General features: G+C 43.7%; 1 protein-coding gene across 2 annotated transcripts in view; it reads right to left on the bottom strand.

The window, feature by feature from the left end:
* c2cd2l (c2cd2 like) overlaps positions 1-25217 on the bottom strand; it is a 154103-nt gene that overhangs the window by 50999 nt on the left and 77887 nt on the right. For both annotated transcript variants that reach the window (XM_072283883.1, XM_072283884.1), the window contains exon 2: positions 608-703. In XM_072283883.1, the coding sequence (XP_072139984.1) occupies positions 608-703 (96 nt within the window). The remainder of the gene's footprint in view (positions 1-607; positions 704-25217) is intronic.

Below are 25217 nucleotides of genomic sequence, written 5' to 3'. Positions count from 1 at the left end.
TTAAATAGACATGGCTATTCTGCACAGGTTTCTTCACTGAACCCACGTCCCTCAATTACCTCAAATACTGAGCCTCCACATTCCTCTTGAGCTGGGACACAACACGTTGGGTGAAGAAATTTCTACTGATTTCCTGAGTAGAAACAGGCCTGGTCTGGGTACTTTCTCCTCATATGACAAACACTTTGTCGCCTTCTTTGCTGATTCAATCATGAAGATAATTACCAAGTATTGAAAGGCCCAGGTAGAGTAGATGAGGAGTGAATAACTAAAATAGTGGGAGAGTCTAGGACCAAAGGGCACAGCTTCAGAATATAGGACATTGCTTTAAAACAGGGATGTGGAGGAATTTCTTTAGTCAGAGTATTGTAGTAATCTGTGGAATTCATTGCCACGTCATTAAAGTTGGAGGTTACTCAGTTCTTAATTAGTAAGGGTGTCAAAGTTTATGGGGAGAAGACAGGATATTCAGTTGATAGGGAAAATATCAGCTATGTTTGATTGGCAGGGCAGACTCGGTGGGCCAAACGGGCCTTATAATTCTAACCTGGAACACATCAGCCCAGTGCTCAGACTAGTGCCCATCTTCTTACATCCATTAACTTACCATGCTCTGCTCTGACTGTTCAGTACACGTCACATGACTGATGCCTGCTGTTGACGGCAGCTGCGAGCCCTCTTCAAAGCTGATCTGCACGGAACTCTTAAAGAAAAACAGATTCATTAAGACAAGCTTGTTACCAGTTTTAGATTCCCACAGTTTGCCTGTAGACCAGAGCTATCAACAAAACAGCACACAGCAGAGACGAACAACCATTTTCAAATATAATAGCCATGTGGATTTTCTTTTGCCCCCCTTTTACCCAATACATTGGCCTGCACATTGATGCAATCATAAGGAAGACATACAGGTGTCTTTACTTTCTTAGAAGCCTAAGGAGATTTAGTGTGTCACTGATGGCACAATAGCATAGCAGTTAGTGCCAGACCCAGGTTCAATTTCCGCTGCTGTCCGTAAGCAGTCTGTACTTTCTCCCCATGACTGTATGGGTTTCCTCTAGGTGCTCCAATCTCTCCCCAGATTCCAAAGGTGTAATTGGTCACATGGGTGTAATTGAGCAGTCTGAGTTCGTTGAGCCAGAAGGGCCTATCACCATGTTGCATTGCTAAATAAAAGATAAACTACAACAAATGTTGAATCAAGTACCATCCATAATTTTGATGACGATACAACCATTGTTGGTAGAATCTCAGGTGGTGATGAGAGAGCGTACAGGAGTGAGATATGCCAACTAGTGGAGTGGTGCCACAGCAACAACCTGGCACTCAACGTCAGTAAGACAAAAGAGCTGATTGTGGACTTCAGGAAGGGTAAGATGAAGGAACACATACCAATCCTCATAGAGGGATCAGAAGTGGAGAGAGTGAGCAGTTTCAAGTTCCTGGGTGTCAAGATCTCTGAGGACCTAACCTGGTCCCAACATATTGATGCAGCTATAAAGAAAGCAAGACAGCGGCTATATTTCATTAGGAGTTTGAAGAAATTTGGTTTGTCCCTGAACCCACTTGAAAACTTCTATAGTTGTACCATGGACAGCATTCTGACAGGCTGCATCACTGTCTGGTATGGGGGGGGCGGCTACTGCGCAAGACTGAAAGAAGCTATAGAAAGTTGTAAAATTAGTCAGTTTTCTCTTGGGTACTAGCCTCCATAGTATCTGAGATGTCTACAAAGAGCGATGCCTCAGAAAGATGGCGTCCATTATTAAGGACCCCCATCACCCAGGATATGCTCTCTTCTCACTGTTACCATCAGGTAGGAGGTACAGAAGCCTGAAGGCACACACTCAGTGATTCAGGAACAGCTTCTTCCCCTCTGCCATCCGATTCCTAAATGGACATTGAAGCTTTGGACACTACCTCACTTTTTTAATATACACTACTTCTGTTTTTGCACTACTTTAATCTATTTATACTTACACATATAGATACATAATGCCCTGGTTCATATTTTTTACTGTTATGCTGTATGTATTTCATTTTGTGCTGTTCTGTGTGAGCTACTTGTTCTCAGCTTATGTTGGGGTTATCGTTGAAGATAAGAGATGAGGAGAAATATCTGCCATCCAATTAGGATAGCTGAATTGAAGGGGGGAGTTTCTCTGATGAGGGACACTAAGGTTGGGCTTGGAGTTTTTTTTGGGTGGTTCGAGAGAAGATGCCAGAGAGAAAAGGTCATAGGACGGGAACCAGAACGGGACCGTGGTTTGATGAAACCCGGGGTGAGATTGATTGAGGATCGGTGAAGGGGAAACCATGAGCTCCAACTTGTGCACATTAGACTGTTTCATTAAAATGGGCCCTTTTCTTTTTTTGTTCTTTTTATTACTAACCCTTTAGTCAAATTAAGAATTACAAAGCTAAATTGTTTAATTGTATGTGGTATACTGCCTGTTATTTTGTGGCACTCACTGTAACGGTAAAGAATTACACAGCATCCACACAAACAGGGGGCTTGGGGTGGGCTCGCGCCTCAATCTCACACATTTGGCAGGGCCGGGGATTGTTTTCCTAGACATATGCAGCCGAGGAAACCAGGGCACCTCACGTATATGAAGTTACTGTAATATATTTACTTTGTTTTCTTTTTATATTATGTATTGCATTGAACTGCTGCTGCTAAGTTAACAAATTTCACGGCACATGTGGTGATAATAAACCTGATTCTGAATCGACCCCTGCAAGCATTGTGAATGATGGCAATTTGAATGTGCAGGAACACAAGAAGTTGCACAGAATAGTGGACTCTGCCCAATATATCACAGTCACATCCTTCACCACTATTGGTGGTACCTACAGGAGGCAATGCCTCAAGAAGGCAACATCCATCAGAAATCCCTACCATTCTGACTATGCCATCTTCTTGTAGCTACCACTGGGCAGAAAGTCGACATGCCTGAAGTCCCACACCACCAGGTTCAAGAACAGCAACTTCGCTTCAACCATTTGGTTTTTGAACCAACCTGCACAAACCTGAACATTGCCTCAGTATAGCAGCACCGTGAGTACTTTGATCAAGGACTTTTTTAAATTCTAATTTTGTGCTTTGTATAATTTATGCTGTTCTTGTGAACATTGTGCATTTGATCCGATGCGATGCTGCTGCAAGTAAGCTTCTGATTACACCTGTGCAGATATGTACTTGGGCAGATATGTAGCTTGAGCTTAAGAAGGGGCTGAGAAGAGCAAGAAGGGGGCATGAGAAGGCCTTGGCGAGTAGGGTAAAGGAAAACCCCAAGGCATTCTTCAATTATGTGAAGAACAAAAGGATGACAGGAGTGAAGGTAGGACCGATTAGAGATAAAGGTGGGAAGATGTGCCTGGAGGCTGTGGAAGTGAGCGAGGTCCTCAATGAATACTTCTCTTCGGTATTCACCAATGAGAGGGAACTTGATGACGATGAGGACAATATGAGTGAGGTTGATGTTCTGGAGCATGTTGATATTAAGGGAGAGGAGGTGTTGGAGTTGTTAAAATACATTAGGACGGATAAGTCCCCGGGGCCTGACAGGATATTCCCCAGGCTGCTCCACGAGGCGAGGGAAGAGATTGCTGAGCCTCTGGCTAGGATCTTTATGTCCTTGTTGTCCACGGGAATGGTACCGGAGGATTGGAGGGAGGCGAATGTTGTCCCCTTTTTCAAAAAAGGTAGTAGGGATAGTCCAGGTAATTATAGACCAGTGAGCCTTACGTCTGTGGTGAGCCTTTGTCACATGGTGTGAGCAGAATTATCTGCAGCTTAATGTGAAAAAGACTAAGGAGCTGGTGGTAGACCTGAGGAGAGCTAAGGTACCGGTGACCCCTGTTTCCATCCAGGGGGTCAGTGTGGACACGGTGGAGGATTACAAATACCTGGGGATACGAATTAACAATAACTGGACTGGTCTAAGAACACTGAGGTTGTCTACAAGAAGGATCAGAGCCGTCTCTATTTCCTGAGGAGACTGAGGTCCTTTGACATCTGCCGGACGATGCTGAGGATGTTCTACGAGTCTGTGGTGGCCAGTGCAATCATGTTTGCTGTTGCGTGCTGGGGCAGCAGGCTGAGGGTAGCAGACACCAACAGAATCAACAAACTCATTCGTAAGGCCAGTGATGTTGTGGGGATGGAACTGGACTCTCTCACGGTGGTGTCTGAAAAGAGGATGCTGTCTAAGCTGCATGCCATCTTGGTCAATGTCTCCCATCCACTACATAATGTACTGGAGTACATTCAGCCAGAGACTCATTCCTCCGAGATGCAGCACTGAGCGTCATAGGAAGTCATTCCTGCCTGTGGCCATCAAACTTTACAACTCCTCCCTTGGAGGGTCAGACACCCTGAGCTAATAGGCTGGTCCTGGACTTATTTCATAGTTTACTGGCATAATTTACATATTACTATTTAACGATTTATTACTATTTTCTATTACTATTCTATTACTATTTATTATTTCCATGACTATTACTATTTACTATCAGTAGTATTACTATTACTGTTACTATTTATTATTTATGGTGCAACTGTAACGAAAACCAATTTCCCCCGGGATCAATAAAGTATGACTGTGACTGTGACTATGACTATGAAAGCTGTTGGAAAAGATTCTTAGAGATAGGATCTATGGGCATTTAGAGAATCATGGTCTGATCAGGGTCAGTCAGCATGACTTTGTGAAGGGCAGATCGCGTCTACAAGTTTGATAGAGTTCTTTGGAGGAAGTGACCAGGCATATAGATGAGGGTAGTGCAGTGGATGTGATCTATATGGATTTTAGTAAGGCATTTGACAAGGTTCCACACGGTAGGCTTATTCAGAAAGTCAGAAGGCATGGGATCCAGGGAAGTTTGGCCAGGTGAATTCAGAATTGGCTTGCCTGCAGAAGGCAGAGGGTGGTGGTGGAGGGAGTACATTCAGATTGGAGGATTGTGACAAGTGGTGTCCCACAAGGATCTGTTCTGGGACCTCTACTTTTCGTGATTTTTATTAACGACCTGGAGGTGGGGTAGAAGGGTGGGTTGGCAAGTTTGCAGGCGACACAAAGGTTGGTGGTGTTGTAGATAGTGTACAGGATTGTCAAAGATTGCAGAGAGACACTGATAGGATGCAGGAGTGGGCTGAGAAGTGGCAGATGGAGTTCAACCCGGAGAAGTGTGAGGTGAAGGACAAACTCCAAGGCAGAGTACAAAGTCAATGGCAGGATACTTGGTAGTGTGAAGGAGCAGAGGGATCTGGGGGTACATGTCCACAGATCCCTGAAAGTTGCCTCACAGGTAGATAGGGTAGTTAAGAAAGCTTATGGGGTATTAGCTTTCATAAGTCGAGGAACACTTGGAGTACTGTGTCCAGTTCTGGTCGCCTCACTATAGGAAGGATGTGGGAGCATTGGAAAGGGTACAGAGGAGATTCACCAGGATGCTGCCTGGTTTAGAGAGTATGCATTATGATCAGAGATTAAGGGAGCTAGGGCTTTACTCTTTGGAGAGAAGGAGAATAAGAGGAGACATGATAAAGGTATACAAGATATTGAGAGGAATAGATGGAGTGGACAGCCAGCGCCTCTTCCCCAGGGCACCACTGCTCAATACAAGAGGACAAGGCTTTAAGGTGAGAGGTGGGAAGTTCAAGGGGGATATTAGAGGAAGGTTTTTTACTCAGAGAGTGGTTGGTGCGTGGAATGCACTGCCTGAGTCAGTGGTGGAGGCAGATACACTCGTGAAATTTAAGAGACTACTAGACAGGAATATGGAGGAATTTAAGGTGGGGAGGGGTATATGGGAGGCAGGGTTTGAGGGTCGGCACAACATTGTGGGCCGAAGGGCCTGTACTGTGCTGTACTATTCTATGTTCATATGACAATAAACTTGAATTGTTGTTGCAAACTGCACTTTGCTGCCTCCAAACCCTGCATTTGAAGATAACGGTCTCAGTATCACATTCCTCAATGAGTTAAAGATTAAATATTGCTGGAGCATGTCCCTCTTGGCTTAGACAACAAGTTTACTCAATGCACAGCAATGGAAACAAGCCAGATATTAATGACTTGGAGAAAAGGAGGAGATGTATGGCAAATTTGCAGACAACACAAAAATAAGTTGGAAGGGAAGTTGCAAGGAGGATACAGACAGTTTCCAGAGAGCGATTGATAGATTGAGTGGGCAAGAAACTGGCAAATGGAGCATAATGTGGTAAAATGTCATTTATTTTGGAAGGAAGAGCGATTTCTTAATGGAAGAACATAGAAAGCTGCAACTCACAAAGATTGGCGGCCCTTGTGCATGAAACCCTGGAAGCTAGCACACAAGTGTAGCAGACAATAATGAAGGCTAATGAAATATTAGCCTCTACTTCAGAAGAACAGAAAAACAGCACCAAGACAACACTGGAGGACAGTGCCTTCAAGTGCAGTCGCTGCAGCCGAGACTGTCACTCCTGTGTGGGCCTCTACAGCCACAACAGACGCTGCTCTAACACAGACTGAAGCAAGACCTTCCAGGCGCAGATCCATGGTCTCACGAGACTAACGGATGCCACCACCACCACTTCAGAAGGACCGGAGTATAAAACTGGGGAACTCTCATTACTTCTGCACAAGGCAACGGTGAGACCACATCTACAGTATTGTGAATAGTTCTGTTCCCTTTATTTAAAGGAAGATATTATTTCATTGGAGGCATCTCTGAGAAAGTTCACTGGAATGATTCAGCACATGCAGAGGTTGTCCTAAATGTAAAGATTCAACAGGTTAAGACTCATTGAAGTTTGGAAGAATGATAGACGATCTTATTGAAACCTACAAGGTTCTGCAATTGATACTAGAACGTACAATCATCACAGCGATATTTGATTCTGCGCTTCCCACTGGAAAACACTGAGAGGAAGTCTCTCATAGGAGAGTCCAGGGCCAAGAAGACAGGGTTTCAGAACAAGAGGGTATCCATTTAAGACCGAGATGAGGAAGAATTTATTTTCTCACAGAGGGTTGCAAGTCTTTGGAAATCTGCCATGGAATGCTGTGGGGACAAGAGCAGAAAAGTGGACTTCAAGAAAGTTGTTGAAGATGAAGCAGACTAGATGGGCTGAGTAGTCTACCATTTTACGCTTTTAGGAATTAAAGGTTTATGCAACACCTTTAATACAGGGAAAAGGCTCAAAATGGTTTCCAAGAGAGTTAAATATTCCCCCTCCCCAAACCCAGCTCAGTAAAAAAGATGGCATGGGGAAAGGAGAGATAACACAGAAAGTGTTTCCATTTACATATCTAGCTCATAGGTGCACTACTGCATCACCAGTACTAAAAGCTTGCACAGTCCCTCAGTGCACTGGTCCATTAATTAATTCTCCTCCAAGGTGCCCTCTTCCTTTAATACAAGTCACTGTACCTCAGTGATTTAAATGTGAATCACATTGAAATATTTTTAAGTAGTACTCAAATTAAAATTCTTCTATTTATTTATTCAAGGGAGGTTGCTATAACAGAAAGTAAGCAGTACACAGTCACCCCTAATTACTCCGGGGGCAGCTCCAAGGTTAGCAAGCTATTTCACAGGATAGTGGGTATCAAGTGAGACTAGAAGAGGGAAGCACATTTCATTTGTGGAGGCCAAATCATTGGTATATTTAAAGCAGAGGTTGATAAGTTCTTGATTACTAAGTGTGTTAAAGGTTATGGGGAGAAGGCAGGAGAATGGGGTTAAGAGGTAAAATGAGTCAGCCATGATTGAATTGTGGACAGGACTTGATGGTCTGAATGGGCTCATTGTGTTATACTCATATGTGATGGTGGGATTTGAATTCACATTATTATTGCGTGTCTCTGAGTGGCTGGTCCAGTCATACCCATTTAATGGGAGAGTAGAGAAATGGCTGTAAAAGTTAGAGGTTAAACTCCCACCATTGTAAACTGAGAATGTAATTTGATAATTCTGGTTATCCAACCATTGGTCTCAGTAAAAACTGAGAAAGCTGCTCCACAAACATATATGGGACAGCAGAGCTCTCGGACTGTGACCTACACGATTCCTAATGACCTCAGGGTAAACTCGGGATAATTACACTGTACGGATACTTTTCAAAAACTTCCCCGATCATATCACCCCATCAAGCACCAGCAAATAACTTGCACAAGTATCCAAGGCAAGACAAATCCTCTTTCCTCCTAGGCACTCATACATGTACTGTACATTTCCACAGGAGCAAGAATTAGCCCATTATGTCCCATTGAGTATGCTCCACCATTCCATCATGACTGATTTATTATCCCTCTCAACCCCATTCTCCTGCTTTCTCCCCATAACCTTTGATGCCCCAACTAATCAAGAACCTATCAACCTCCTCTTTAAATATACCCAATGACTTGGCCTCCACAGCCGTCTGTGGCACTGAATTGCACAGATTCACCATCATCGGGCTAAAGAAATTTCTCCTCATTTCTGTTCTAAAGGGGATGTTCTATTCTGAGGCTATGTCCTCTGGTCCTAAATTCCCTCACTATAGGAAGCATTCAGCAGAAGTCATAGAGGGTGGATTATAGAATCATAGAAATACTGTAGATAACACGGGTGCATCAAGCTTATTATGATCATACGGGCTGCTCAAAGGCTAGTTAGGGTAATGATTCTTCCTAAATCTCTGTCCTATGCCATGCACATTTAATAATCCAGCTACTTATTAAATGTAGTGAAGTGTCTGCCCGAATTTCCTACACTTCTGATCTGGTGATAAAATTTTCACCTCTCCTAGTTATTTGCCCTTTTGGCTTGCTTAACAGTTACCCTAATCACACACACAGTTGTTAGCAGGCTGGGCAGCATCCACAAAAAGTTCTGTCGGATGGGTCCAGACTGAAAGCATTTACTATTTCTCTTGAGATACGACTTGACTTGCTGAGGATTCCAGCACCTGCAGTCTGTTGATAATCATCAACACAGCGATTAAATTTTCCCTTGGCCAGTGATACTCCACAGAAAGAAACAATACTGTAAAATGTTGATAATCTAGTATACCCCCAATTTTAGATCAGCAAACTCTTGGGACTATTGGATGTAACTCCAATTAGCACCAAAACGTTTTTTTCCCACTTTTGTTTCTAGATGATACAATTTTTCCAGTGAAATTAGAGGGAACAGGAAAGATACAACCACTCCAGGCCCTGACTCCGGCTAGAAACTCATTCACGTTCCTGATTCCCGATGGTCCTGGTTCCAGATCTGGCCACACACACTGCTTGCATTCTAGATTCCCGGCTCCATTGTGGAATTATGAGCGAGCGTGATGCCAGAATGTCAGCGATTCTGAATAAGATTCAAGTTTCGAGATTGTTTATTGTCGCTCATCAGTACTCAAGTGTAAAGGGGAACAAAATGATTGTTACTCCAGATCTGATGTAGCATAAAAAACACAGTAAATCTAAGTACACAAGATTAGCTTTTATATATATACTGAATATTTGTACAGAAGTGACACCAAGTACAGGAGTGTCTGTACATTAAGTGACACTGATAAGAAATGATAAAGTAGTGGTGGTGGAGTGGGTTACTGAGTGGAGGTGTTAATCAGCTTGACGGCTTTGGGGAAGTAACTGTTTTTGAGTCTGATGTTCCTGGCATGGATGCTGTGTAGTCTCTTCAAATAATCCAGATTATCACAGTCTCACTAGACCAGATTGGCAATCCTGGGCACCTCTGCTCCTTAACCCGGAGTGCACATCATTCCATTAAACATTCATAATCAAATCCACCAGGAAAGAAAAATCTCTCTCGACACAAGCTGAGCACACAGTACTTAACAACTTGTATAACGGCTGCCACAGCCTAATTACAATAAGCGATGTGGCTCTGATTGGCACTCAACATCAGGTTCCAACACTAAAGTATTCATAACCATGCCAGGCTGTTGTAACCCCAGTTGTGATTGGGAGAAGGTCACGCATATGAAATGTGTAGGAGTGTGCAGAATGTCCAGAGGGAACACCACAGGAGATGGACAGCTTCTCGATGCAGAGCTCCTGACATTTACATATTTCAAAATATATATTGCCTTCAAGCATAAAATAAATCGGGAGACATTTCTCTCCATGTTATAAGGTTAGTTTAGATCCGTACATGAAGTTGGTTGATTTGTAAATGATACAAAAATATATAGTGTTCTGTACTGTACAAGACAAGGAAGCATAGTGGTCAGCACAACGCTATTACGGGTGGGTGGGGGGGGGGTGGGGTAGTTTGGAGTTCAATTCAGATGTCACCTGTAACGGGTTTGTACAGTCTCCCAGTGGAATGCATGGGCTTTCTCCGGGTGCCCCAGTTTCCTCCCACAGTCCAAAGACATACTGATTTGTTGGTTAATTGGTCATTGTAAATTGTCTTGTGATTAGGGTAGGGATAAATTAGGGGTTACTGTGCAGCGTGGCTCGAAGGGCCAGAAGGATCTACTCCACACTGTATTTCAATAAATACAAATAAAGACAAGATGAAACTCTCCAATGCGTTGAAATGTACTGGCTTGGGAGAGGTTTATTATACCAGCACTTTGGCCAAGTACCAACAGTTCAGTATCACCCAAAGCACAAGGCATTGGTCCATACTAAATGGTACCCTTTGTCACTGTGGATCTCATAAAGGGAAGTCCAAGATAAGATGGGAAGATTGCAGAGAGGGGAGAGCTGGGGGTTAACTTGGTGCTTTAGGTAAGGGTCAAATCAGGGAATCAGAGGGCTAGATCAAGGACAGCAAATCAAAGATTGGGGGGACTGATTAGGGGATGGTGAGGGAGGTGGGAAATGTAAGAAAAAAATGATAGAGAGCAGGAAGGCTTCCTGAAGGAGAAAAGTTAGTTAAAGGAATCCAATGCAGTTCATTTTCCAGCCTCAGAATGGGACCTGCTCAGGAAGCAGTATTATTATAATCTCAAAAACAAGAGACTGGAGATGCTTAAACCCAGAGCAATAAACAAAATGCTCGAGGAACTCAGCAGGTCAGGCAGTTCCTGGAGATGAATATTCAATTTTTCATGTTGAGACCCTTCATCAAGGACTCATTAAATCGAGTAAAGGACTAGAGTCACCGAAACCACAGCTACACCCAGAAACAAGGGGACTAATTTCAGAAACACTGTAAGGTGTGTTTACTGAAATATCATAATTTCACATTTAACAATGAAAATATCAATGTGATCCACCTAGCTGAATATCCAGAATGACATTAAATAATCCAGAAATTATTGCAATTGCAATCCACATTGTGGCATTGAAAATAAAATAAACTACCTGTACACATTTCTAGGCAACACACACAAAATACTGGAGGAACTCAGCAGGCCAGGCAGCTTCTATGGAAAAGAGTACAGTCAATGTTTTGGGCCAAAACCTTTCAGCAGGACTGGAGGGGAAAAAAATATGAGACAATAGACAATAGGTGCAGGAGTAGGCCATTCGGCCCTTCGAGCCAGCACCGCCATTCACTGTGATCATGGCTGATCATCCACAATCAGTACCCCTTTTCCTGCCTTATCCCCATAACCTTTGATTCCGCTATCTTTAAGAGCTCTATCCATCTCTTTCTAGAAAGCATCCAGAGACTTGGCCTCCACAGCCTTCTGGGGCAGAGCATTCCACAGATCCACAACTCCCTGGGTGAAAAAGTTTTTCCTCAACTCTGTTCTAAATGGCCTACCCCTTATTCTTAAACTGTGGCCTCTGGTTCTGGACTCACCCATCAGTGGGAACATGCTTCCTGCCTCCAGCATGTCCAATCTCTTAATAATCTTATATGTTTCAATAAGATCCCATCTCAGCCTTCTAAATTCCAGTGTATACAAGCCCAGTCGCTCCAATCTATTGACATATGACAGTCCTGCCATCCCGGGAATTAACCTTGTGAACCTATGCTGCACTCCCTCAATAGCAAGAATGTCCGTCCTCAAATTTGGAGACCAAAACTGCACACAATACTCCAGGTGTGGTCTCACCAGGGCCCTGTACAGCTGCAGAAGGACCTCTTTGCTCTTATACTCAATTCCCCTTATTATGAAGGCCAGCATGCCATTAGCTTTTTTCACTGCCTGCTGTACTTGCATGCTTGCTTTCAGTGACTGATGTACAAGAACACCTAGATCTCGTTGTGCTTCCCCTTTTCCTAACTTGACGCCATTTAGATAATAATCTGCCTTCCCATTCTTACCACCAAAGTGGATAACCTCACATTTATCCACGTTAAACTGCATCTGCCATGCATCTGCCCACTCACCCAGCCTGTCCAAGTCACCCTACATTCTCATAACACCCTCCTCACATTTCACACTGCCACCCAGCTTTGTGTCATCAGCAAATTTCCTAATGTTACTTTTAATCCCTTCATCTAAATCATAAATATATATTGTAAACAGCTGCGGTCCCAGCACTGAACCCTGCGGTACCCCACTGGTCACCGCCTGCCATTCTGAAAAGGACCTGTAATCACTACTCTGTTTTCTGTCGGCCAGCCAATTTTCAATCCATGTCAGTACTCTGCCCCCAACACCATGTGCCCTAATTTTGCCCACTAATCTCCTATGTGGGACTTTATCAAAGGCTTTCTGAAAGTCCAGGTACACTACATCCACTGGCTCTCCCTTGTCCATTTTCATAGTTACATCTCAAAAAATTCCAGAAGATTAGTCAAGCACCATTTCCCCTTCGTAAATCCATGCTGACTCAGACCAATCCTGTTACTACTATCCAGATGTGTCGTAATTTCATCTTTTATAATTGACTCCAGCATCTTTCCCACCACCGATGTCAGGCTAACCGGTCTATAATTCCCTGTTTTCTCTCTCCCTCCTTTCTTGAAAAATGGGACAACATTAGCCACCCTCCAATCCAAAGGAACTGATCCTGAATCTATAGAACATTGGAAAATGATTACCAAAGCGTCCACAATTTCTAAAGCCATCTCCTTAAGTACCCTGGGATGCAGACCATCAGGTCCCGGGGACTTCTCAGCCTTCAGACCCAACAGCCTATCCAACACCATTTCCTGCCTAATATAAATTTCCTTCAGTTCATCCATTACCCTAGGTCCTTTAGCCACTATTATATGAGGAGTAGGTTTAAAACGTGGGGGGAGGGGAGAGAGAAACACAGGGTGACAGGTGAAACCTGGAGGGGGAAGGGTGAAGTGAAGAACTGGGAAGTTGATTGGTGAAAGAGATACAGGGCTGGAGAAGGGAGAGTCTGATAGGAGAGGACAGAAGGCCATGGAAGAAAGAAAAGGGGGAGGAGCACCAGAGGGAGGCGATGGGCAGGCAAGGAGATAAGGTGAGAAAGGGAAAAGAGGATTGGGAATGGGGAATGGTGAAGGTGGGCGGGACATTAACAGAAGTTTGAGAAATCGATGTTCATGCTATCAGGTTGCAGGCTACCCAGACGGAATACAAAGTGTTGTTCCTCCAACCTGAGCATGGCTTTATCGCACAGTGGGAGGCCGTGGATTGACATAAGACAATAAGATATAAGAGCAGAAGTAGGCCATTCAACCCATCAAGTCTGCTCCGCTATTCAATCATGGGCTGATCCAATTCTTCCAGTCATCCCCACTCCCCTGCCTTCTCCCCATTCCTTTTGATGCCATGGCTAATTAAGAACCTATCTATCTCTGCCTTAAATGCACTGAATAACTTGGCCTCCACAGCTGCTTGTGACAACAAATTCCACATACTTACCACCCACTGACTAAAGTAATTGCTCCGCTTCTCTGTTCCAAATGGACATCCTTCAATCCTGAATCCTTAGCTTGCCCAACCTTTCCCTGAAGACATGCAGCATTCCAGGAGAAAAGACATCCATTCATTTACCAAATCAATGAATGAAAGAAACATGTGTAATTGATCATCTGTCAGGATCCATCTTCCTGGAACTATGAGTAGGATGCACATGAGAGAATGTCACAGAGAACTGCAGGCTATTTGGCCCACTGAGTCCTTGCAGAAGGTGTGAAAGGTAGCAGGGTCCAAAAAGCAGAGGGTGAACAGCATGATAGGAAAGGAAGAGTCAGATGGAAAATGCAGGAGGAACTCAATAGGTCGGGCAGTGTCTTTAAGGGGAATAAACAGATGACATTTTGGGCCAAGGCCCTTCATCAGGAGTGCAGAATCCCTGTGTTTATAATAGAAAATACATAGGCTGATAGAGAACTATCTCTCACCCTGATGATAGGATGTACTGTACATGTAAGATGAAACAGAAGGGAATCTGTTACCCTAATGCTGTTCCCATGCCACTGCTCATAAGCGTGATATTCCCGTCTTGTGATAAAACTCCTTCCTGGCTCCACTCCCCCTCTCCTTCTCTTGCTTAATTCTCAACTCTCCCACCTCCCTTTGCCCCAACCTACAATCTGCATTTTATCCTCGTAAAAGATGGTGGTCAACTTTGTCCATGTTTTTGTTTGATATTAATGTAAACTCAGGTTTAAGATGATACAAAATGATCTGTACAGATCATTCCAAAACATAAGTACTTTGACATAGTGCAAGGAGAAAGTCAATAACAGAATGCTTGGAACATATCCTCTCCCGTACCTCGTAAAGTGGCCACTGAGTGTATGTTCATGGTCTTCTGCTGCTGTACCCATCCACTTCAAGATTCAACATGTTGTGCATTCAGAGATGCTCTTCTGCACACCACTGTTGTAACGTGTGGTATTTAGACCATAAAATCACAAGATATAGGAGCAGAAGTAGGCCATTTGGTCCATTGAGTCTGCTCTGCCATTCAGTCATGGGCTGATCCAATTCTTCCAGTCATCCCCACTCCCCTGCCTTCTCCCCATACCCTTTGATGCCCTGGCTAATCAAGAACCTATCTATCTTTGCCTTAAATGCATCCAATGACTTCCACAGCTGCTCCGGCAACAAATTCCACAGATTTACCACCCTCTGACTAAAGTAATTTCTCTGCATCTCTGTTCTAAATGGACATCCTTCAATCCTGAAGTTGTGCCCTCTCGTCCTGGACTCCCCTACCATGGGGAATAACTTTGCCATATCTAATCTGTTCAGGCCTTTTTAACATTTGGAAGGTTTCTATGAGATTCCCCCTCATTCTCCTGAACTCCAGGGAATACAGCCCAAGAGCTGCCAGACATTCCTCATACGGTAACCCTTTCATTCCTGGAATCATTCTTGTGAATCTGCTCTGAACCCTCTCGAATGTCAGTATATCCTTTCTAAATAAGAAGAGCAAAACTGCACACAATACTCTAAGTGTGGTTTCATATTGGAATGGGACTAAGAAGTGGAATTAAAATGGGTGGCCACTGGGAGGTCCTGCTTCTTCTGCCAGACAGAGCGTAGGTGTTTGGTGAAGCAGTTTCCCAATCTTCGCCGGTCTCACAGATATACAAAAGGGCACACTGGGAGCACCGGACACAAAATAGGACCAAAACAGACTCACAGGTAAACTGCCGCCTCACCTGGAAGGAGTTTGGGGTCCCAACAGACTCTCAGGTGAAGTGTCGCCACACTTAGGTTGGAGGAACAACACAAATATTCCATCTGGGTAGACTCCAACCTGATAGCATGAACATCAATTTCTCTAACTTCCGGTAATGGCCCCCACTCTCTCCTTCACCATTTCCCATCCCCTTTTCCCCGCTCTCAACTTGTCTCCTTGCCTGCCCATTGCCTCTCTCTGGAACTCCTCCCCCTTTTTCTTTCTTCCATGGCCTTCTGTCCTCTCCTATCAGACTCCCCCTTCTCCAGCCCTGTATCTCCTTCACCAATCAACTTCCCAGCTCGTTACTTCACCCCTCCTCCCTTCAGGTTTCACCTATCACCTTGTGTTTCTCTCTCCCCTCCCCCACCTTTTAAATTTGCTCCTCAACTTTTTTTCTCCAGTCCTGCTGAAGAGTCTCGGCCGCAAACGTCGACTGTACTCTTTTCCATAGGTGCTGCCTGGCCTGCTGAGTTCCTCTAGCATTTTGTGTGTGTTGCTTGGATTTCCAGCATCTGCAGATTTTCTCTTGTTTATATTTGTACCCATTTCTAGGCCAGTTTATTTTTAAAAAAATCAATATATTTGATTTTAATATGAGTATACAAATGGATCATATTTTTACATCATATGCAATGAAATTCATTTTGAGAGATAAAATGAAAGAATCAGAATCAGGTTTAATATCACTGCTGAAGAGTCTCGGCCGCAAACGTCGACTGTACTCTTTTCCATAGGTGCTGCCTGGCCTGCTGAGTTCCTCTAGCATTTTGTGTGTGTTGCTTGGATTTCCAGCATCTGCAGATTTTCTCTTGTTTGTATTTGTACCCATTTCTAGGCCAGTTTATTTTTTAAAAAATCAATATATTTGATTTTAATATGAGTATACAAATGGATCATATTTTTACATCATATGCAATGAAATTCATTTTGAGAGATAAAATGAAAGAATCAGAATCAGGTTTAATATCACTGCCATCAAATTTCTTGTTACGTGGCAGCAGTACATAATAAAAATAAGACCCCTCACACCCTCTCCATGAACTGTTTGTTCTTCTGCCATCAGGCAAACGTTACAACAGCATCAAAACTAAAACCACAAGGCTACTAAACAGCTTCCTCCCACAGGCAGTCAGACTGCTAAATAGCTGCTCTACCTGACTCTGCTTTGGACACTTTTAACTTGCACTGGACACTTATAACTGACATATGGCTGTTGTGTTTTACTATTTATTGTTATGTTTATTATTTAGTGTTGCGTTTGTTATGTTATGATTGCACTGCTCCTGGGAAACGCTGTCTCATTCTGCCCTGCAGAGCTGATGTATGGTTAGAGTGACAATAAGGGTTTTTGAATCTTGAATCTTTGAATCTTATAAATCACATTAGAATTACATATATAATATATAAATATATAATATATATGATATATAAGTAGGGCAAAAACAGAACAAATAAAAAGAAAATCGTGAGGTAGTGTACATGGGTTAATTTCTGTTCAGAAATCTGATGGTGCAGGTGAAGAAGCTGTTCCTAAAATATTAAGTGTGTGTCTTCAGGCTTCTGTACCTCTCTTTGGTTTAAAGGATGAATGTTTCGATTCTGGTCCATTCACAATTGCCAATGAGGAGGTGGTAGTTTGATACCCTCTTGATCTCTTGCAGGGTTATGGGAAAACAGTGTGAAGAGTATGGGATTTCTGTGCAAGGAAACAGCCTAGACTCAATGGGCTGAAAGGCCTCTTCCTGTGTTGTTACAATTCTGCAAGTGAGCGAGAAATATTTAACAGCTGTCGATTAGAGAGCCACGTCTGAGATGTGCCTGTAGGGACAGAGCTGCATATTGTTCTGCGTCTGTCATTTTACACCTGACCTCAGAGGGCACCCCGCTGAGAACCATTTCAGTCCTGCACATGGATCCCACTGCAGCAGAGTAACAGATCACCAATTCAAAGGCATTGAGGACAGATCGGGCATCTTTTAATACATCGAGTATCAACACTTGCAGAACAAGTTTTGTTTTAAGACATTGGAAATTGGAGATCCTCTGAAATCAAACTCATCTACTTATAAACTGGGTGAATCTCATCAGCGATATACTGTACAACTTGTAGTGGTGCCATGATAAGGTGCTTCTGGCTCTTGCTGACACACTAGAGCAAGAGAGATGCAAGAAGAGGACGGCTGGCACAGACTTGAGGAAGGCCATCACCTTTATCAAAGAGAGAGCCAGGCCTTTTGTAAACAAACAACCAAAGCCCAATCTGCTGCTAATGGCCAGGGCCTGGAAGATGAGGGTCGATGTGGGAAGGAGGTTGCAGTTCCTGGATGTGGTGCACACAACCCTATGCCCGGACATTGTACTGTGGTCAACTGAAGACAAGAAAATAATTCTGGTTGAGCTGACTGTCCCATGGGAGGAGGGGTGGGAAGAGGCCCATGAGAGAAAGGCCTTGAAGTATCAGCCCTTAGTGCAGGAGTGTAAAGACAAGGGATGGCAGGCATGGTTGTTCCCTGTGGAGATCGGCTGCAGAGGTTTCCCAGCCAAATCAGCATGGCGGTTGTTGTCAGATCTGGGCCTGGACGAAAGGAGCAAAAAAACAAGCAGCTCGTAGGATGGGGAAAGAGGCAGAACGAGCCTCTTGTTGGATTTGGAGTAGGTGAGAGGAGGGAAACTGGAAGCTAGGAGCAGAAGGGCAGTGATTTGGCCACCACGGCCGGCCCACCAACTGGAGAGTGTCGTGGTTAAGGGTCGAAACACTCTGTGAAGGTTGGGAACAACCTGATGACATCTGCTCCTGGCTGAAGGCGACGGTTACCTTATACGGTATCTGGAGAATGCACCCTAACAGGTGTATGTAACAAGCAACAAGTGCAACTTGTACTTTTTCCAAGTAACAATCTATCAGATTTCATGTACCTTTAAATCCCATGAAATGGGGAATCTGGGAACAAAACCTTAAAACATGTAGGCTTCATAGAGATGTCTTTAACCTTGGATAGTTAAATGTAAGTACTATTTTCCCCTTTAACTGTTGAAAATGAAGACACCTGTCAGAGACTACAATAGTAGGCTTAATATTTAAACGGTGTTGCTTCTTTTAGATTTTAATTCAATAGTATTGGTTTCACATCTGGCTCATGCTTGCACCTTGTGAAAGTAACACTGCCAATCACCCAGCAACACACACAAACTAGTTTTTAAACCTGAGGATTTATTTATTTATTTAGAGATACTGTACAGCACAGAACAGGCCCTTCCTGCTCGATGAGTCGCTTCGCCCATTAACACACCGATTTAACCCTAGCCTAGCCACAGGACAATTTACAATGACCAATTAACCTACTAACCTGTACACTTTGGGACCGTGGGAGGAAACTAGAGCACCCGGAGGAAAGCCACGCATTCCGCAAGGAGGACATATATACTCCTTACAGATGATGTCGGACATGAACTACAAACTCCGACGCCACAAGCTATAATAGCATCGTGCTAACTGCTATGCTACCGAGGCATTCAGAATGTCGACTGTCCATTTACTTTTGTGGAAGTAAATGGACGATTGACATTTTGGGTCGAGACCCTTCATCTGAACTGATGTCTTTCACCAATCCAGATGAAGGGTCTTGACCTGAAACATCACCTATCCATTTCCCTCTATAGGTGCTGTAACAGCCAGGATTTCCTGGTGGTCAGCCATTTTAATTCCATTGCCCATTCCCACACTGATATGTCTGTCCACGGCCTCGTCTACTGCCCTGTTGAGACCAGGCGCAGATTGGAGGAGCAACACCTTATATTTTATCTTGGTAGTCTCCAACCTGCCAGCACCATTATCAATTTCTCTATCTTCCAGTAACCTCTCCCCTCTGTCTCCCCCTTCCCCCTTTATTGTTCTTTATCCTTCTGGCCCTGTTACTCCATTCTCTTTCCCCTACCCTGCTCTCATGACCTGCCCATAATTCCACCTCCTCCTCTTTATTCCATGGTCCACTGTCCTCTCCTATCAGATTCCTCCTTCTTTAGCCCTTTGCATCTTCTACCTATAGTGGTGCTAGACAATTTTTTCAATAAATACATGTAATATTGGATCATTTTTCTCAATAAATAAATGAACAAGTATAATGTTTTGTGTTGTTTATTTAATTGGGTTCTCTATCTAGTTTTAGGACGAGCATGTAAAGCTGATCCCATTTTAGGTCATTTTTATGCGGAAATAGAGAGAATTCCACAGGCTTCACAAATTTTCTAACACCAATGTATCTTCTCCCAGCTTCTACATCATTCCCACTTCCCCCAACCCCACCTCCCTACATTCCCCCTCTCACCTGGATTCACTGATCAACCAGAGCTCAAACTCCTCTGCCCCTTCCTACAGTTTTATTCTGGCTTCTACCCTCCTCCTTTTCAGTCCTGACGAAGGGTGGTGGCCTGAATCATCCACTGTTTATTCCTCCCCACCATAGATGCTGCCTGGCTTGCTGAGTTCCTCCAGCACTTTGTGTGTGTTGCTCTGGATTTCCACCTCTGAGACATATACTGTGTCTCAGAGATTTCCAAAGTCCAGCTCAACAGCAAGTCTCCGCCTGACACCTTTTACACAACCCCAGCTCACGTAATCTCCTCACACTGAATACCTTAACACAGTAAAGACTTCATTCCACACAAACCTGTGGAGGGGTGTTTATAATGGACAAGGTTAAAATGGTATCCAACAGTGCTATTCAAAATCATGAAAGGATTTGTGTGAAGTTGTGGAAACTGTTTTCAGTGGCAGAGGCTCATTGAGGAGTTAGGATGCCTGGCAAAAGAAAAAACTTTCCCTCCCCCTTCTCTCTGCTTTCCATGATTTTTTTGTACACTTGTTCATCCCCACCAATCTCCCTCCTGGCACTTATCCCTGCAAGCAGGACAAGTGCTACACCTGCCCCTTCATCTCATCCTTCACCACTATTCAGGGCCTTCAAGGTGAGGCAAAACTTCACTTGCAAGCCTGTTGTGTCCAGTGCTCCAAGTGACCCCCTCCTCTACATCGATGAGACCCAACACAGATTTGGTAACTGCTCTGTCTGCCAGAAGATCTCCCAGTAGCTAGCCATTTGAATTTGGCTTCCCGTTCTGATCTGTATGGCGTCTTCTATTTCCACGATATGGCCACACTCAGGTTGGAGGAGCAACAGCTCACATTCTGTCTGGGTAGCCTCCAACCTGATGGCATGAACAAAGTTTTCTCCAACTTTGGGTAATTACTTCCATTTCCACCTTCTCTCTTTTCCCATTCCCATTCTGGTTACCCTCTCACCCTTTCTTTTCTCCTCACCTGCCCATCACCTCTCTCCTCCTTTCCATTCTTCCATAGTTCACTGCCCTCTCCTAGCAGATTCCTTCTTTTTCACCTCCCAGCTTCTGACTTCACCCCACTCCCCACATCCATCCACTTTCCCCCTCACCATGGCTTCACTTGTCATGTCAGCTCGCACTCCTTATTCTGACTTCTCCCCCCTTCCTTTGGAGCCCTGATGAAGGATCGCAGCCCAAAAAATCGACTGTTTATTCCCCTCCATAGATGCTGCCTGACCTGCCAAGTTCATCCAGCATTTTGTGTGTGTTTCTCTGGATTTCCAGCGTCTGTAGAATCTCTTGTGTTTAGGAGTCAAGGGGAGTTAGGTTTATGCAATGAGAGGTTCTGATCTGGAATGTTCTGGAAGGACAATGGTCACTTTCAGTAGAGCCTTGCCTCATATTCACCAAAAATACTGACTCTCAAAAATTGAGATGATTTGAGGGAGTAACAAAACTCTACACAAATGCTGGTGCTACCTTTCAAATTCCTGCTGCAAACAGTTGTGCTTCACATCCATTATCACCGGCAGGAAGACACATGATTGACTGATGCTATCATAGCATGTTAGGACTTGAAGGAAATAATAAGTGGCAACTTATACTGAAAGGCACAAATGTTTGACCTTAATATGTGTTTAGTGGCACACTCACAGACCCCCCACCCCCACCAAAACTCCTAAACTCACAGACTGCTGACAAATACTGTCGTAGTCACACAATCCTCACAAATACTGCGACACAGAAACACACACACACACATAGCCTATTCCTGAGCACTGGCACCCCCAGCTACTCCTGTCCCAAGAACTTAAGAGAATGCCAAAACCCCTATCAGTACATTAAAACATTTCAAAATAGGCAACAAGAATAATGAGATGTCAAATGAACAAATGCAGGGAATTATATAACACAAATCTGCAAAGACCCCATGCTTCAGATGTGTGATCCCTCAAAGTTCCAGCACAAGTTGATAGGTTGGTTAAGACAGCATATGGTGTGTTGGCCTTCTTCAATCAGGGGATTGAGTTCAAGCTGTGCCTCTAAAAACCCTGGTTTGACCACACCAACATTCCTTCTAATTTTTTTTACAACTGTGTGGACCAACCATTGTTGTGAGCAGGAAATTTTTACACGGCCTGAAAACTGTGCAGCACTTTATACTGACGTTATATAAAAGAAAATTCCAGCTATGCAGCAACAAAGGCTATGTGCACGGGAGCATTTCAGTCACTGAGCAGCTGTGCACCTGCGCAGCTTAGAGCGAATGCTGGACCACTTGGAGTTCTGTATTCAATTTTGGTCGCCTCATTGTAGGAAAGACGTGGAAGCTTTAGAGCAAACAAAGCTCCTGAGACTCACAGGCAAGAGTGTTTTCTTTGCTCCTTTGCCCTTGGATTAGATGACAGGAACACTAGTAGGGCACAGGGGCCTCTGCAGCAAGCTCCTAATCACGGAGAATTCACTGACAGTGAACACCTCTGGCTCATCCCTTTATCTCATGGTAACTCTACCCTCGCCGATATTGAGTTACCATCTGAACAACAACAACTGGCTCAGTTGCAGGATAACATTGACATCAATTCCCTCTTTGGCAGATGGCTGAAACATGAAGACTCAGCACAAAGCTACTGTGGGATTCGTCAAAAAAACCACAACCACCGAACAGTAATCAATTTCTTTTCTCCCTACAGCTGGGATTTCAAAGCTGCTTCCCCGCCCCCCCCCCTCCTCCTTAGCGGGCAACCTTCACCCTCATTTAGTGACGACTGTGTCAGTCATATCTCACTGAACAATGAGGATCATAATTGCAGCAGCATTTAGTCAGCTGAGCGTCTGTTTACCATCTGACTACGAGGCAAGAAACAGCAGTCTTGAGGTTGATTTTTGATTTGCTGTCAACGCTTTCCACCAATTAGGCTAGTCCAACATTAAAAGCCTTTCAACCCACTGATCAACGGAGCAAAATTTCCCTGTGATGGTGTTTAAAGGCAACTATGATTTCTGAATAAACAGTATTCATCATTCAAATTATCAAGTGCTCTGTTTTTAAATGCAAAAGTTGATGTGTAAATGTATTTGAAGAGAGGGAGGTTTAAGGAACTTTGATTTTAATTCCAAAATTGAGACCTAGTTTTTAGGCCCTCTGTGAGAGCACATAGTCCATATGCTTGGTCTGCCCCTCATGATCCGCACGGGTCTGTTGGCCACTCTGCTCGCATGGAAAATCTGATTTGTTTTTTTTTTGCAATTGTAAGATCATAAAATAAGGCAGCAAGAAAGTTGTGGAGTCAGGGATGTAGTCAATTGCCATTCCTGCATGGTGACTGCTCTGGCCGATCATCTGCTTTTTATATTTAAAAAAAACTAAACCACATTGGGAGCTCAGGCCCACAAACATGAGAAAATCTGCAGATGCTGGAAATCCAAAGCAATCCTCCAGCATTTTGTGTGTGTTGCTTGGGAGCTCAGTACATCAGCATGTTCTACTTAAATGAATAATCCCAAGAAAAGGGATCTGGGATATGCTTGTCTTCCTGTAAACTTAAACTAATTGGCACCATTCTTGATTACAGGGTGGCTAGAAAGATGACTTTGATGGTGAAAAATGTCTCCTTTTGAGATCAGACACTAAAGTTTTGGATGATGAGAAGGTTTCAAAGGGCAGAGGTAGACTACAGGGAGCAGTTGAGATGAGCAGCAGAGGTAAATTAAAGTTAAATAAACACAGTATACAAGTAGAAGCTGGGGAAACACAAAGGGAGAAGATTAGATGGTATGGTGACAAAAGTGAGATGGAAAAGGGTTTGGAGGACCTGGTAATATAACATAAACATCAGCAAAAACTAGATGGTCCAAGTGTGGCCCACATCTGTGCTGTACACTCTACATTCAGTGGCCACTTTATTAGAAATAGGAGTGGAAACTGACATTAACAAGGTGTTTTCACTCACAGAACTGCCGCTCTCTGGATGTGTTTTTTTTTGTTTTCACACCATTCTCTGTAAATCTTGAGACTGTTGTGGGTGAAAATCCCAGGAGATCAGCAGTTCCTGAAATGCTCAAACCACCCCATCTGTCACCAACAATCATTCCATGGTCAAAGTCACTTAGATCACACACCTCTTCCCCATTCTGATGTTTGGTCTGACCAACAACTGATCCTCTTGACCATGTCTGCATGCTTTTATGTACTGAGTTGCTGATTAGATATTTGCATTAATGAGCAGGTGTACCTATTGAAATGGCCACTGAGTGTATTTCAGAATAATTATAATTACTTTTTCCATAATCTTCTCTCTTGCACTGTTGAAGCACAGAGAGTTTTATGGAAGTGATTTCAGACCCCAGAGCTTGGCTGGGTGTATCACTGAAACTACAATCATCACTGCCTGTGGTGTTCACATTCCCTGGGAGGCCTGCGGTCAATATGAATGGTGGTTACTCTACTGATAACGTCTGGTGGACAAAGGGAACACTTCAGAATCAGCCTGAAGAAATTCAGCTTTACATCTGAACACTGGGAAGACATTGCACTCAATAGATACTCCTGGAGGAAATCTGTTCAAGAGGGAGCTGTACTACATGAGAACAGCCTCCGCTGTGTCTCAGAGAACAAGCAGCAGCTGTGAAAGGAGAGATTGAAAAACAAAAAGACCCAACCACTAACCACAACCACCACTTACTCTTACCCACACGGCACCAGAATACGTGGATCCCGGATCAGCCTCTGCAACCACCTGAGGACCTATATTGTAATTTGTCCTCTACTGTGCCTGTTGTCATGTTTATTAATTATTGTACTGTCCTGCACTGTTTTGTGCACTTTATGTAGCCCTGTGCAGGGTCTGTAGTCTAGTGCAGTTTTTATGTTGTTTTACATAGTCTAGTATAGCCTTGTGCTGTCTCACAGAGTCTAGTGTAGCCTTGTGCTGTCTCACATAGTCTAGTGTAGTTTTGTGGTGTTTCATGTAGCACCAGGGTCCTGGAGGGACGTTGTTTCATTTTTACTGTGTACTGTACCAGCAGCTTATGGTCGGAATGACAATAAACTTGACTTGACTTGAATAGACAACCCCTTAGGAGAACTTCATACTCAACTCGAGTGATCGCACTACTGCTACTACTACAGAGTGTAGTAGTATAATCCGATATAACCTGATTAGGGTTGGCTGTTACAGGACTACATATGAAAGGAGAATGCATATATTTGTAAACACAAAGAGATGCTGGAAATCCAGAGCAACACACACAAAATGCTGGAGGAACTCAGCAGGTCAGGCAGCATCTGAGGAGGGGAATAAACGGTCAATATTTTGGGTCAAGACCCTTGAGTGTATGCTCAATTGCATGTGCCAAGATATCTCA

Source organism: Mobula birostris, chromosome 20, assembly GCF_030028105.1.
Source record: "Mobula birostris isolate sMobBir1 chromosome 20, sMobBir1.hap1, whole genome shotgun sequence".
Taxonomy (NCBI): Eukaryota; Metazoa; Chordata; class Chondrichthyes; order Myliobatiformes; family Myliobatidae; genus Mobula; species Mobula birostris.
Note: the sequence above shows the minus strand (reverse complement) of the source record. Positions and strands in the feature narration are given on the sequence as shown.